The sequence below is a fragment of the Schistocerca piceifrons genome, chromosome 2 (genome assembly GCF_021461385.2).
Source record: "Schistocerca piceifrons isolate TAMUIC-IGC-003096 chromosome 2, iqSchPice1.1, whole genome shotgun sequence".
In the NCBI taxonomy this organism is placed as follows: domain Eukaryota; kingdom Metazoa; phylum Arthropoda; class Insecta; order Orthoptera; family Acrididae; genus Schistocerca; species Schistocerca piceifrons.
Window position 1 is genome coordinate 719,834,215 of NC_060139.1, and position 16,579 is coordinate 719,850,793.

At 40.8% G+C, this 16,579-nt stretch overlaps 1 protein-coding gene across 1 annotated transcript in view; it reads right to left on the bottom strand.

Annotated features, from left to right (window-relative positions):
* LOC124775796 (A-kinase anchor protein 9-like) overlaps positions 1-16,579 on the bottom strand; it is a 517,018-nt gene that overhangs the window by 411,175 nt on the left and 89,264 nt on the right. Inside the window, exons 4-5 of the mRNA XM_047250627.1 lie at positions 9,536-9,675; positions 7,024-7,254 (exon numbers count right to left, since the gene is read on the bottom strand). Of these exons, the coding sequence (XP_047106583.1) occupies positions 7,024-7,254; positions 9,536-9,675 (371 nt within the window). The remainder of the gene's footprint in view (positions 1-7,023; positions 7,255-9,535; positions 9,676-16,579) is intronic.

A 16,579-nucleotide genomic window follows, 5' to 3' on the forward strand; every position in this document is an offset into this window, starting at 1 on the left:
GTATGGTGGAGTGCAATAGGGATGGACAAGGATAATGCATACACTGGTTGGATGGCAGAACACCACTGTGGAAGTGGTGGGGACGAAGTTACGATGTGTAACAGGACAATGTCTGTGACAACCTTTGACACTGCTGGCACCCTCTGAATGATTCAACCCTTCTCTAAGGAACCAAGGGGCAGCAAACCTATTGAACATGATCTCACCCCTTTGGAGTGTACTGTGACCACAATTTTTGCTCTGGTTTACGTAGTAGATCCACTAGGACTGTTCAAAACCATTCAACGAAGTCCAAACATGATTGGAAGCAGAAAAGTGTGCTTATGCTTTTTAGTGTCCTTATGTGACGTTTGCACCAGGTTGTGTGACAATGACATGTGCATGAATAAAATAGCAAAATGTCTCTCTCAGACACCCCAGCCCCTCCCAGCATCCCATTTCGGCAATTCAATAACAGCCTTAGTGGCAGAAAGCAACCCTCTCAACAGTAGTGTCTGCTGACTGTATGCAAAGCCTAAGGGTGTCAAAAGCGTTGCCTATCCCTCTGACGAGTAGAGATTGGTGCCTCAATGAAGAGATATTTGCAAAGTGCATCGACAGGTTTGCAGGTTGCACCGAGGTGCTACCAAACTGCAGTGTCTTACAGGTTCCTTTTGTATTTTTATTCACACATGTGTCAATGCTGCACCCCACCCATGCATTCATCACAGGAGGATGTGAAAAAGGACCTTTCCTGTTTTGGTTTACGTTCAGATTTCATCAAATGGTTTTGAACAGTTCCTAGTGATATCATCCTGTATACCAAAGCAAAAATTGTTGTCAGGTTACATTCCAAAGGGGGATGACATCATGTTCAATTGGACTGCATCCCCTTATGTCCTTAGAGAAAGGAAGAATCATTCTGGGGGTGTCAGTAGTGTCAAAGGTTACCAACCTAACCATATTGCACATCACACTCCAAACTGTCATTTTCGAATGTAAAATGTGCACAAATGAATGCCCCATGGGAAGGGGTGGTTTGATTCATGCTCTTTATGACACCCCTTGAGGCCTTTGCACGTTGATTACGAGCAGTGGTGTCATCAAATTGTTTTCTTTGGCCTTCCATAAGAAAATTGCATGATTTCAATGCTAGGCACCGCAGTTCTGACCTTTGTCGCAGAAGCATAAGATGTAGGTAAGGGGGGGTTAGATTACCTTCCCATAGTGTGGAGCAAAACTGTGATGAAAATCTGGTGACAACGTGACAGCATTAACTCACCTTACACGTGTGTGTGTGTGTGTGTGTGTGTGTGTGTGTGTGTGTGTGTGTGTGGGTGTGTGTTGGTGTGTGTCACTGACAAAGGCCTTAATGGTCAAAAGCTATAATTGTGAAAATCTTTTTGTTATGCCTATCTGTGACTCAGCATCTCCTCTATATGGTGAGTAGCAACTTTCCTTCTAATAATAATGTTTTTTCATATATTACTATATAATAATAACATTTTGAGGTACTTACATCAGTATAATTATGTATTTCAGTTGCCAGTTTATAATAAGAATCTGTTGAAGAAATTCCTGAAAACATGTAATGACTAGGATAAAAACACAATGGAGCCCTGATGTAACATGTCCTCATGTCCAATGTCCTACATCTCCTAATATTTTGGTGAATTACTACAATTTTTAAAATTTTGTATTTTAGCCTTATTCTGTCCCAGAACAATGCATTAACCACCAACAAATACTTTTTATTCGCAAAATTTAAGCTCAAGACTGAGGAGAGTAAACGGAACACAAGAGCTGCAGAGCCTACGGAAATCTAATGGCTACAGTTTCCCCTTACTTTTACCCCTTTGCAGTTTCAAATAGCACGGGCATTATACACTCCTGGAAATTGAAATAAGAACACCGTGAATTCATTGTCCCAGGAAGGGGAAACTTTATTGACACATTCCTGGGGTCAGATACATCACATGATCACACTGACAGAACCACAGGCACATAGACACAGGCAACAGAGCATGCACAATGTCGGCACTAGTACAGTGTATATCCACCTTTCGCAGCAATGCAGGCTGCTATTCTCCCATGGAGACGATCGTAGAGATGCTGGATGTAGTCCTGTGGAACGGCTTGCCATGCCATTTCCACCCGGCGCCTCAGTTGGACCAGCGTTCGTGCTGGACGTGCAGACCGCGTGAGACGACGCTTCATCCAGTCCCAAACATGCTCAATGGGGGACAGATCCGGAGATCTTGCTGGCCAGGGTAGTTGACTTACACCTTCTAGAGCACGTTGGGTGGCACGGGATACATGCGGACGTGCATTGTCCTGTTGGAACAGCAAGTTCCCTTGCCGGTCTAGGAATGGTAGAACGATGGGTTCGATGACGGTTTGGATGTACCATGCACTATTCAGTGTCCCCTCGACGATCACCAGTGGTGTACGGCCAGTGTAGGAGATCGCTCCCCACACCGTGATGCCGGGTGTTGGCCCTCTGTGCCTCGGTCGTATGCAGTCCTGATTGTGGCGCTCACCTGCACGGCGCCAAACACGCATACGACCATCATTGGCACCAAGGCAGAAGCGACTCTCATCGCTGAAGACGACACGTCTCCATTCGTCCCTCCATTCACGCCTGTCGCGACACCACTGGAGGCGGGCTGCACGATGTTGGGGCATGAGCGGAAGACGGCCTAACGGTGTGCGGGCCGTAGCCCAGCTTCATGGAGACGGTTGCGAATGGTCCTCGCCGATACCCCAGGAGCAACAGTGTCCCTAATTTGCTGGGATGTGGCGGTGCGGTCCCCTACGGCACTGCGTAGGATCCTACGGTCTTGGCGTGCATCCGTGCGTCGCTGCGGTCCGGTCCCAGGTCGACGGGCACGTGCTCCTTCCACCGACCACTGGCGACAACATCGATGTACTGTGGAGACCTCACGCCCCACGTGTTGAGCAATTCGGAGGTACGTCCACCCGGCCTCCCGCATGCCCACTATACGCCCTCGCTCAAAGTCCGTCAACTGCACATACGGTTCACGTCCACGCTGTCGCGGCATGCTACCAGTGTTAAAGACTGCGATGGAGCTCCGTATGCCACGGCAAACTGGCTGACACTGACGGCGGCGGTGCACAAATGCTGCGCAGCTAGCGCCATTCGACGGCCAACACCGCGGTTCCTGGTGTGTCCGCTGTGCCGTGCGTGTGATCATTGCTTGTACAGCCCTCTCGCAGTGTCCGGAGCAAGTATGGTGGGTCTGACACACCGGTGTCAATGTGTTCTTTTTTCCATTTCCAGGAGTGTAGTTAACATTACTGGGTCTGATCAGTCCACTGCCCCTGCAACTACTGAAAAATGCTGCTCCCCCTGCTCAGGGGGCTACACACAGTTATTCTCCTTTGTGGTTACACATATAGTAATATTATCTGTGTCATTAAGTCATTCCACAGTGGTAAGACCCAGGGTTCATAGTTTTAAAACAACGAGTGGATCTTGGTTATAAGTGTTCTGTGTACTTAATATTTGTGACTTGCTTTGTAATAAACAGTTGTTGTAACACATGACTTACACTACAACAGTTTATTACAGTAGTAGCCACTAGCTTTACAACCACTACTACATACTGTTCCAACATCAGAACCCTCACAACTTAGGCTTAAATCATGATTATTTTATGTGCACCATACTAGACAATAAAATGGCACTGACTAGGCATTGATTTTGCCAATTTTCTATTAGAAACGAAAACAAAAAATGAACTGTTTTTGCAGTGAAGTATCAAAAAGATTTCATTACCACGGATTTGTGAAAAACATCTTTGAAATTATGAAACAGTTGTACAAAAAAATATACATAATACATAAATGTATAAGTACAGTATCCAGATGAAGTTTCTGCATGCTAAGCGTAGCTGCTTCACATGTCTGCAACACGGTTCTGTAAATGTCTCTATAGTTCTATAGATGGATACCAGTTTCACCTGCAGCCATTTGCACTTCACAGTTGAGAGCTGTCAAAAGCACTGCCATTTGTCAGGGACTTCCTTAAGTTGACTTGACTGTAGGAGTGCCTTAGTAGTAAAGAATATATGTATTAAAACTTCAAGCACAGTGTAGCATTTTTACACTTATCTCAGTGCTTGTGACATCATATCTCTTCAACTGTGTAACAATATTATGGAAAGGATAACTGCTACTCACCATATAACAGAGATGCTGAGTCGCAGATAGGCACAACAAAAAGACTCTCACGAAATAAGCTTTTGGTCAACAAGGCTTTTGTAAAAAATAGATGACAGATGGAGACACACACACGCACACACACACACAAATGCAACCCCCACACACACACGACCACAGTCTCTGGCAGCTGAAGCAAGAGTCCGGCCTCAGCTATGAAAAACTGTGGTCTCGTGTGCGGGAGTTGCATGCATGCGTGCGTGCATGTTGCTGACAAAGGCCTTGTTGGCCGAAAGCTTATTTTGTGACAGTCTTTTTGTTGTGTCTATCTGCGACTCAGCATCTCTGTTATATGGTGAGTAGCAACATCCTTTTCACAATATTGTTACATTCCATCCAGCATTTTCTCTTTAACTGTGTGTCATACAATGATATATTTATGTAAGAACATTCAGCAGCATATGTGGATACTGTTAGAGAGAGATGTCATGAATAGAGTTAGTAGCAAAGAAGTAATATATATAACTGTTACACATGATGTGGCAGTTTTTCACGCACCTCAGTGTATGTGGCATCATACCCTGTGATCTACAAGTCACACACCGATATAATTTTGTAGGTAAATTTAGCGATATATGTGCATACTGTCTCCAAAATGTGTTGCTAATAGGATTAGACGTATATGCAACAAAAGCTAGACCTCTCTCTCTCTCTCTCTCTCTCTCTCTCTCTCTCTCTCTCTCTCTCTCTCTCTCTGTTCATCATCTTTCACCTCACCCCAGCTCTGCCCCCAACACAATCTACTCATCTCCAGCCTAGCACTTTTTTTTTCTTTTCACAATCCTCTGCCTCCTCCCTGCCCACCTCACCTCTCTCCCCCCCCCCCCCTTCCCACACACACACACACACCCACACCCACCACCCCCCTCTGCCTTTCCACACATACAAAATATTAAAATATAAGTGCTTATTACATAATTTACCCCTGTGTCATCATAATCACAATACAAAATTTTTCCATTTTATGAAGCAATGCAGTCACAAGGGATGAGAATACACCTATCTGTGCAGATCAGACACTACGCAGTCACAGAGGGTGTACCGTTTGTCCATAAAACCAAATTACTTGTGCTTCAAAATCTGGAGTGTTTCACTTCTAATGGCTTTCCTTGAACCTGACTTGCAGGAAATATTGTGTGAATAAGTGTAGGATCTCAGAAAACTGCAACAAGTTACCGTATTTACACGAATCTAAGCCGCACTCGAATCTAAGCCGCACCTGAAAAATTAGGCTCAAAATTAGGGGAAAAAAATTTTCCCGAATCTAAGCCACACCTGAAATTTGAGACTCGAAATTCAAGGGGAGAGAAAAGTTTTAGGCCGCACCTCCAAATAGAAACAAAGTTGGTCCATTGTAATATGAGACACAATTTAGGTCGAATGAATGACGATACAGCTACAGTAGTTTGGTTAGAGACGTAAGCATAGCAGTTAAGCTTAACCAGGTAGCCATTGCTATGTGTCTGTCCGTATTTATACAGGTACCCTTCCTTTTTCACGTACTTTGTCTGGTTTGAATTGATTGCTTATTTTTCTTTGATCTGATAAGTGCCATTCTCTTTGTTATAGGTGTTTACGTCACTCTAAGCTCAAGATGCATTACTGTACTGTGTCATGCATTGTTTGTCGCATTCTGATAATGAGTGTTTACGGCCTGTCGCCGATCGCGGCATGGCTTGCTTTTGTGCATGCTACCGCTGCGTGAAGAGAGAGGGAGGGGGGGGAAACTGCTATTTGTTGTTACTTACACTGCTGCTTTCTTTGATAATGATCAACAAGAACCAAATAATAGACTGCGTATGATAGAAGATGTTCTGAACGAGAGTTTAGCGAAAATTTTTCTCCGTTTGAAAATTTTTTCAGACGCCTCTTTAGTACATTACATTCTGCACAGATATTAGAGTCAACTTAGATTTAAAAATCTAGTCAATTGCCGTGTTTCATTTCTGACTGTATCACTATTAGGCATAAGAATAATATGAATATAAACATGACATGATATGTATATTCTTCCGCATTTGCTGTTGTCTCACTCTAGTTTCGTAGTTTATTAGGCAGACAGAATTTAAATGAGATAGCAGCAAACACGAAAGAATACATGGCAAAATGTTTATATTTGTATTATTCTTATGGTGAAGAGAATACTGCATGTGATTCACAATTCACAAAAGTTCCTATTAGCAACCATTCTCTTCTCACAGGTAGGAAAAAATTCAGAACGTAGAGTTGGCCATATTGACACAAACATCCCTAACAGTCTTGCCAGTCAGATTTTCGTAGTACATTAACACGCTGCAACATTCGAAGATGAACAATACGGAATTTGTATTTACTTCGATGGATAATGTATGAAAATGCAGTGGTCGAAACTCGGGACTGAGGAAAAAAAAGCTAGTCTTCCACCTTTTTTTTTTAAATTTATTTACCGCAGAGGTTTTGGCGCCAGTATTTATCTTTGTGCCTGCAAAGCATGCCTGTGTAGCGCTACATATATTCGACAGCAGAAGTTAGTTGTGGCGGCACCTACCAACATTTTTCAGAACTTCCACTTATTCTGCACTCGATTCTAAGCTGCAGGTGGTTTTTTGGATTACAAAAACCGGAAAAAAAGTGCAGCTTAGATTCGAGTAAATACGGTATTCCTGTTCCACAACACTAATGTGCTGAAAGATGAAACACTATCAGTTTTCCAATCTAAGTTTTATCATAGCCATATGTTATGTTTATCTTTGTAACATACAGAAAATCTAACACATAGAAAACTTGTTAAACAAATCTGGACAACTGCATTACAAATATCACCTCATTTTTTAGTAGAATATAATCATCAGGTTTGATTCCTGTGTTCCATTGCTGATACTGTATAAGTTCCTTTGTAGACTGAAGCTGGTGATTTAATGATGCTACTTCAAGAGCTAGATGTTCTCCTTTTAACTGTAACTCATCACGGCTTCTTAGTGCATCTTTTAGTGAATCTGACAATTTCTGCACAATATTATCCCTCTGTTCCAATGCAGCCTTGAACTCAAGCATCTGAAAAATATACAACAAATGCATATCTAAACCAGGAAACAGGAACTCTCTCATTAGTATGACACAATGACACACAAACTGTGAATAAGCATTTCTTTTTAAAAATAATAAAGTCTTTAACGTAAGAAAATATATACTACAGTATATTTCAATTGTGAAATTACTTCATAAACAAACCCATGGCACACTTTAGTTACAGATTGGCAAGAGATAAATCATAGTTGCTGACAGGAGGGAAGTAAATGCTATAAAATAAACTCCCATCTCCAAAGTTTACAGGCACTGGTAACACTCCAAACTGCATGGTAGAATGGCTGTCGGGCCAGACCTTATTGTAAGGTGAATGTATAAATGTCTACAGCAATGTTTTGCCCTCAGAAAACAATGCTGAGTGTCAATTTGATACTCCCAAATTAAGCCTGTGAAGAATTTATTGACTTAACACCAAATACTGATACTCCTTTTCCTGGGTTAGGCAAATTATGACAGGTATTTCAGCTTGCTCCAGTTTAACACATTACCACTGAGATCACTGTAGATGAAGACATTATTGACATAATACTAAAATACAAAATGAATGTGACAGAAGGAGCAATTAGCAGTCTCACAACTCTTCTTGTAAAAATAAAAAATATTTTTGTGTATTACAAATGTTGCTGATTATCCAGACTGGATTTCATGGCACAGAGAATTTGAGTATTTGATATCACTGAATCAGTGAAAGACTGACCATGGAGGATTATTGTACCTCTGATGGTGCAGTTTTTGTAACTATTTTGACACACTTACATTTTATGTTCTCTCTCAAATTCTCATTCACCACTTCCTATAAAGATGATAAGCTCAATGAGCTTGAGTACTGGGAAATTTTAGTCTTTCTATTTTTTGAATGAGACTAGCTTCACTCTTATGTAAAGTGAGAAATTTTACGAACATCATCAGATACATTCCTGAGAAAGTCAAGTATCTAATTTGTGGGACAGATGAGAAAGGATGTTTTGCTTGCAGTTTTTAGTCTGAAGATTGGTATGATATTGTTCTCAGTGTTAGTCTTGTACAAGTCTCTTCGTTTCTGCATAACTACCACACTGTTCATCCATTTGAAACAGCCAAGGAGGATACAACTCTTAATGTTTCTTAAAATATGTCACTAGAAACCAAATTCTTTCTCCTTGTAACTGTGCACTGCGTCATTCTTTTTCTGTTAACTTACAATACTAAACAATTGCCAAATTTAAAGATTGGATAATTGCTATGCTTTGACACTAGAAACGTGTGGTAGTGTCGTCGGTGGCTGTGGCAATCGTGGCAGTGGAGGTGGTAGAGGGGATCATTCCTTAGAAAATTTGGAATAGAATCACAACATATAAATAAATACAGATGAAGCTTGCTTCTCTCTCTCTCTCTCTCTCTCTCTCTCTCTCTCTCTCTCTCTCTCTCGGCTCTCAGTGCTGTCATCTGACTGGAGAAGTTTCCTCAATCATGTAGAGGTGGGGCTGGGATGACATAATAAAAAAATGATACAGAAAGGAGAAAGGGAATGAAAGCCTGATATGTCGACAAAAGAGTAGGAATGTAATGAAGGAAAATGGGGGAGGAAAGTGGGGACTGGGACAGTGGAAGATTAAGTTCCAAAGGCATACACAAAGGTGGAGAGAATTCAAATGTTATTGCTCGTGAAGCAGCTGCTAAAGTCAGTCACAATGTATTACTCATAATACTTAGGAACATAGTTACTAACTGGTCTTTTCCCATAGCTTGTTAGTGTAGAAAAAACTGCCCTTCAACATTGCAAAACTGATCATGACTTTAACTGCAGTTCCTTCTTGTATCACTAAAGCCCTTCCCAAAACCTCTCTATGGAATCTGTCTCCCTAGTTATATCCATCAAATCCTTGACACCCGCATTCTACATGATTTGTGAAATTTTTTAATCCCAGCCACACACAACATCCAACTGTGGCTTGATAGAGTAGAAATTCTTTCAGTAATGACCAACAACTTCAACTTACTGTCTGCAGTCTCTATCCCCCAAATTGCCCTTACACAAAGCTACTTGCTGGTTCACCTTTCATATTCCTTCCCCTCTCCACTTTAAGGTCCCCCTCCAACTCATTTAGCTGCCCTACTCAAGAGTGCTACTTGGCCCAGTCAGATGGCAGTCTCAGGTGACAATAGTGGCACAAGGTCCACTATTCACTGCCTCCTCAATTACGTAAACAGTGATCTACTCTTTTCTACACATTTTCTTACGTCTTGGATTTAAAACTGTGAACTGTACCTTCTTATGGTATTCCTCCACTTGGATATGATTTTCAGTTTCTCCATACTCAGAACATGTTTTGCACATATCTTCTGTTGGCTGGGATTCATTCTGTGAATCAAGCTGAAGTCGGACTGCTTCTAGTGCTGCATCTTTACCTGAAAGATGAAAACAACAAATGTGGAGACATTATTCATGTTTGAATAAAATCAAATCTGCATGTATATGTGTGATCCCCAGGCTTTTTGCCTAACTCAATCATCAGAATTTCTACGCAACATATATAACACATTTTACAGATGAGATGTATGCGTTCAGACAACAACAAAGCTAACCACGCACACTACAAATGTTGGTCAGCGTTTGCCACTTCACTTTCCACACTTACTACAAAGCATGTAACTGTATAGCTCGTATGTGTAATTTAAATGTTAGATCACAAGCAGTAATAGCTAAAAGGCTATTTTTGTAGGGAAAAGATTCAACAAAGATTGTGAGAAACAACAATTCAGGTTGTTCGTTAGAGCATAATTCTGCACTCATTGTCATAGTCACTTATGAAAAGTGTAAAGTTATAAACCAGGTTTATTGTAGCAGGGACTGAAATAATTGTTCACCAGGCTACGAGCTCATCTCTTTGCTATGGTGCTTACGACAGTGAAATTTCATTACGGCAGCATACTCACATTGTCACACTTTAGAAAACAAAGAGAACAAGAAAGAAAGAAAGAAAAAGAGAGAACATAGAGAGATAAACATTTGCAGTTCCTGTTTCTCATTGTAAGTAGAACTGATGATGATGATGAGGGCCAAGGATATTAAAATAAACTTCCATTCTGTCAACCAGATTCGGAACATCTTCATCCACTAAAAGCAAATTGTCATAAATTTTTGACTACACTGGTGTCCAAAATTAAAGCAACAAAAGGAAATTTTGCAAGGTTGTGTTTATTTTGCCACAAAGCAGTACAAACAGGTGATTGTAAAGTAGAAACAGTGTAAAGACTACAGAGTGTTATCAACTGCAACATGCATAATAGGAGACAAAAATTTTCTTCATTTTTTTTCATCTTAACGGATTTGCACACACATTCTGACAACTGGTTAATGTGCTCAGTATGGGATGTTACCACCTATGGCACCAATACAGGCCTGACAACAATGGGACATGCTGTAAAGGATGTCATCCAGCTCATGTTGAGGAAATAGTGCCCATTCTTCCTGCAGAGCTGCTCGCAAGACTTGGAGAGTGGTTGGTTGATGCTGACATGATGCAACCCATCTCCCTAATTCATCTCAGACATGCTCTATGGGATTCAAATTGGAGAGTAACCAGGCAACGCTATGCATGCAGTATCCTCTGTTTCCAAAAAAACATCAACGACGCATGCTCTATGAGGTCGAGCATTATCGTCCTTCAATATGAAGTCTGTCCCCACAGCACCTTGCAACAATAGTGCATGAGATCCCCAAGATCTCCTCACGATACCTGACAGCAGTTAAATCTTGCTGATTCACCCATACAATTGCAGGAAGAGGTGTTCGAATGGTCAACATAACCCCTGCCCACACCATTATGGATCCTCCTCAGTATTGGTCTCTTTCCACAATGTTTGGGTCCCGAAATCGTGTTCCACATGCCCTCCAGATGTGAATCCATCAAGAATCGCTCTCCAGACCAAACGGGACTCATTTGAGAAAAGAACAATCGACCATCCAGGTAGCATGCTGACTGCTCCTCTCTAGACGTTTTCTTCTGTGAAGACATGCCAGAGGTAAACAGACTGCAGGTCTCCAACAATAAAAGCTACTCTTCTGAAGCCTTCTGTACACCGTTTGCCTCAATGCAACACGTCCAGGAGATGCTGTGAGGTCAGATGCCAGTTGCAGTGCAGTATTAAGGTGGTTCCATCATGCAGTTCCAGCCAAATAATGGTCCACTCTTTCTTATGTCACACATGGTCTGCCTTGTCCTGGTCTCTGGGAAACAGTTCCAGTCTCTTTAAACTGTTACCTCTTCTGGGAAAGAACAGAACAATTCACATTAAGCCACTGGGCCACATCAGTTTGTGAATCTTCTGCTTCCATTCTTTCTGTGGCCCTCCACACCAGAGAGTCTGTAGGCATCTTCTCTGTGTCACACTGCACTGTCTGTGACTGTACACAGCGATTGTGGGAGTGGGACTACCCTGCAAACAATACCCTGCTTGATAGGTGCCCTGACATCATTGCTGGCGCAGTTGTCTGTTGATAGGAATGCCATCTTCCGTGCAGAACACTATCGTAACAACATCTGTTGACAGTCTGAATGATTATATTGTGAATTAGACACAGGACAGGAAAATAGTAGTTTGTTGCTTTAATTTTGGATACCAGAGTATTTATGTAGTTGTTGCACCTTAAAACAATTTTATGAGGACGTACACGGTGATGTGAAAACAGATCACTTGTCAGTTAAAGTTACTTCAAAGACCTTGTGGCAAGAAGAGCTTTGGAGAGTTATGTCAGTAACAAAATAAAATCTGATGACTGGGCATTCACCAACATTAATGCACTATGAGTGCAAAACTACAATCAGAATCAGGCTCTGACAGCCAGTAGTAAATGCATGTGGTTACTAACTTGGTGCAAGCCTTGCGGCCTGCCTGTTATTTTCACTGTTTGTTTATCCAAGCAGCTTCCCATCTGATCTGATGAAGCTGGTTAGGCTCCGTTCCAGGATTTTCTGCTACAGAAAAATCACAGGTGGGCACTGGGAATCAAACCTAGAACATTTGCATCAGCAGCTAGCAGCATTAACCATTGGACTGTGGAAGATTGCAGGGAATAGTGTGTTGGAACACACAGCCCCATGACATTTGACATTTTCTCCTTCCACAGAATTAAGTAATTGGTGATGATAGCTGGTCCTCATCACAGAAAGTCAGATTTGCCCTCAGTACATGTCAGTATTAAAATTTTTTACACTTCATTACCACAGAAAAATCTACTCAGAGGTATCTTGGGTTCAGTGATGCACTCAGGCAGACTCCCTCAAATTTATTACAAAAGAAAGAACTTAGAGCTGACCATACCACAAATGGTGCACATTGCATGTTGGAAATACATTACACTGAATTTTATGTGAAAAGTAAATAGGGATATTTAATGAACAACTGAACAATGTGTCAAGATAAAAAGACAATTGGTACAACAGTTTGGAGTCAACTGAAACATACGGTATCAGGGCTTAGATTTAACTTGTGATATTACGATATAGTGTTGTGTGACATCATGGCTGGGTGGCGACTTTGAAGAAGGTTTTTGGTAATATATGGAGGTGCACTCTAGTGTGGACTTTTAATGTTTTTATAATAATTTGTCATGTTTTATATTTTTTTAGTCAGTAGTTGCAGCTGAAGTTAGAAAGTGAAGAGTACTTTGTTTTATGGTTTGGAATTGTTAGTAGTTGCTCTGGAAATGATATGACCAGCATCATTAAGTTTTTGCAGCTCTATGGTGTGCTAGCTGAATATATGCATTGCTATAAATATGGCAAGTGCACAAAGCTGACAAAAGTTGCTGCCAGATTTTGTTTATTCTTGTTTATTTTGAAAGACTATATGATGATCTTATTTGTGTCAATTTTAGTGTTATTTGCTTTTTTTTTAAGTTGCTGGGTGAGTCGTTTTCGGAGGACAGGTGGTGGTTTAGGGAGAGTGGGTGGATTTTTTTAGTTTCTTAGAGTTTTGTTTGTTAATGAATGGTGGCTTTTTGACTAAACTGAAGTATTAGTCTGGACCAGAGGTGAGACAGCAATGCTAACTGGAGACTTCAATAACATCTCTTGCAAAATATTTAGAAACTAGTGCCACAAACCGAAGAATGTAGCATATCTTTCAGTAAATGTGCAAATTAGCACAGAAGAAATGTGGATGTGGTGACACGGTAATTCATAGCATAGTCAGAGGTCTGGATTAAACTGGAATGTTATAGTTTGGTTGCGAGTTAGCAAATGCAAAAAATGTGAATCGAAAATAACTGGCTACGGTACAGACGGATTTGTAATACAGACTGAGGTCTAGATTAATTTGCAATTTGGACTGATATAGTTTGGTTGTGATTTTATGAAGCCAATGAACATAAATGCAAGAAAGCTGACTATTATAACAGCCAGATCTACAGTGAGGTGACAAAAGTCTTGAGACAGTGATATGCACATATACAGATGGTAGTAGTATTGCATATGCAAGGTATAAAAGGGCAGTGCATCTGTGGAGTTGTCATTTGTAGTCACGTGAAAAGGTTTCTGACACAATTATGGCCACACAATGGGAATTGACGGACTTCGAATGCAGACTTGTACTTGGAGCTAGATGCACGAGACATTCCATTTTGGAAATTCAATATTCTTAGATCAATGGTATACCAAAAAAAACTGAATTTTAGACATTACCTCTAACCACAGACAGCCCAGTGGCTGACAGCCTTCAGTTAACGACCGAGAGTGCAGTGCCATTTGCGTAGAGTCGTCAGTGCTAACAAACAAGCAACACTGCGTGACGTTACCTTAGAAATCAATTCGGGACGTATGAAAAATGTAACCATTAGATGAGTATGGTTAAATTTGGTATTAATGGATTATGGCAGCAGACAACCAATGCAAGTGCCTTTGCTAATAGCACGACATCACCTGCAATGCCTCTCCTGGGCTTGTGACCATATCAGTTGGACCCTAGACGACTGAAAAACTGTTGTCTGGTCACACGAATCCTGATTTCAGTTGGTAAGAGCTGATGGCAAGGCTGGAGTGTGGCAAGACCTATAAAGACATGTTAACAAAGCACTGTGGAGACTGGTGGTGGCTCCATAATGGTGTGGGTTGTGTTCACATGGACCTGAACCAATCACTGACTAGAAATGGTTATGCACAGCTACTTGGACATCATTTGTAGCCATTCATGGACTTCATTTTCCCAAACAATGAGAGAATTTTTTGTGGATGACAACGCACCATGTCAATGGGACACAACTGTTCACGACTAGTTTGAAGAATATTTTGAACAATCTGAGTGAATGATTTGGCCATCCAGATTGCCTGACATGAACTGCAATGAACATTTATGGGACATAATTGAGAGGTCAGTTTGTGCAGAATATCCTCCACCAGCAACACTTAATGGATGGCTATAGATATAGCATGGTTCAATATTTCTGCAGGGGACTTCCAATCACTTGCTGAGTCCACCACACCACAAGTTGCTGCACTATGCCGGGAAAACGGAGGTCTGGCAGGATATTAGGAAGTATCCAATGTCTTTTGTCACCTCAATTTACAGTATAGCCTGAAGTCTAGGTTAGATTGCAATATTACAGTTGGACAGCAGGATGTCAAAGCTGACTAACATGAATGGGAAAAGACTGGTGTGGTACGGATTGATTTGCTGGGTAGCCTGAGGTCTGGGTTAAGTACGAACATGACAGCTCGGTCATGCTCTCACAGCTATCACTCTTAAAGAGACTGTTTCAAACCCTTGCTGGAGTGTTTTTAGAATATTCCTATTTCTATGATAGTTGTTAGACAAGCAGCTAACACTACAGTTTGCATTTACACAACAATCCGTTATATGTTGCAGCATTCTGCACAATAGTTCCCTATGCTGCTGCATATTTTCAGCTGCTTGTGTGATGGCATATCAACAGCTACATTCTCATCTTTTCTAATTAGTCAATGCTACCCACTAACACCTACTATACAATTTTTGTGTGTTTCTCTTAAAACATAATTTTCAGTGCACTGTATGGAAATTTAAATGATTTATATTAGTAGATGTACTTATTATCTACATTTCAGTATGGTACTTATGATTCTGACAAACGGCAATCTCTTTTAACTGGCTTCAGATGCATTCATTAGTTTTACCTTTTTCTGCTAAATCAGACTTTTTTGTAAGGTGGGTTTTGGTTGGATAGTAATATTTTTAAGAAGTATTTTTATTTGGTGTAGTGTCTTGTGATTTAGTTGCATATGTAAGTTACTGTTAATGAAAATTACATATGGACTAGAGTTTTGTTTTCTTTGGTTTGGCAATTAATGGTGTTTACTTATGGTTTGTGGGTATCAGGGAGTTTGTTCTAGCTATGTAGGACAAGTGAAATTTTCAATGCCAGTTTTGACTATGAACTTTGATTTCTTGGAATAGTTAACTTTGTTCTAGCTATATAAACCCAGTGAAGCAGTTTTTGCAGTGAGTTTTGGTTTCTAGGCAAATTTATGTACCAGAATGCAGTGAGGTTTGGTTTTTTGATTACTGATTTTTTGATACTATTTTTTGTAGATTTATACATTCACTGGTATCATAAAATTCAATGTACCTACATAGGTTAATGGAAGATAATGATAATGAATTGTGTTCCCCCACCCCAGAATGAAGACTGTTGAGTGACCTCTACACGATCCAGTTTTGTTTATGCCCATGTGGGAGGGTTTCCGAAGGGTGAGGCCAGGCAGAATTGTTTCCATGCTTTGGCTGCTATTCTTTACAAGACTAGAGTGGTCTTGAGGAAGCTACTACTGGACCTCAACATCATGGCTGCTGGAACTTGTCCATGTAGTGAGTGGATGATTTTCTTGATGAGCCTGATCTGTTCTCTCCATGTTAGCAGATACTTCATGGTGAGTTAATAATTTTACAAGTGGTGTAGATTTCAGACAACCTGAAAGAAGCCTACATGTTTTGTTTATTATCTAGTACATTATGATTGCATGGGTGGATTTATAGCAAACTGTGCACGCATAATCTGCAGCATTGTAACATGTTGCTCGTGCTGTCGTTCTTAGGATTTATGTTCACGAGCCCCACATACTACCAGTGATCTTACGAAGGATATTACTTCTGGCTCCCACCTTCATTCCTGTATTCTCGAAATGCTGTTTGCGAGTCAGTGTGTGATCCAAGAGTTACTTCCATACATTTTCGATGTGTCGTATTTACTAAATGTATCTGTTGGCATGTGATATCAAGTTTGTAATGTGCTTGTTTGTGCTTAATATAAAATAAATACAGTAATGTTTTAGTTGGC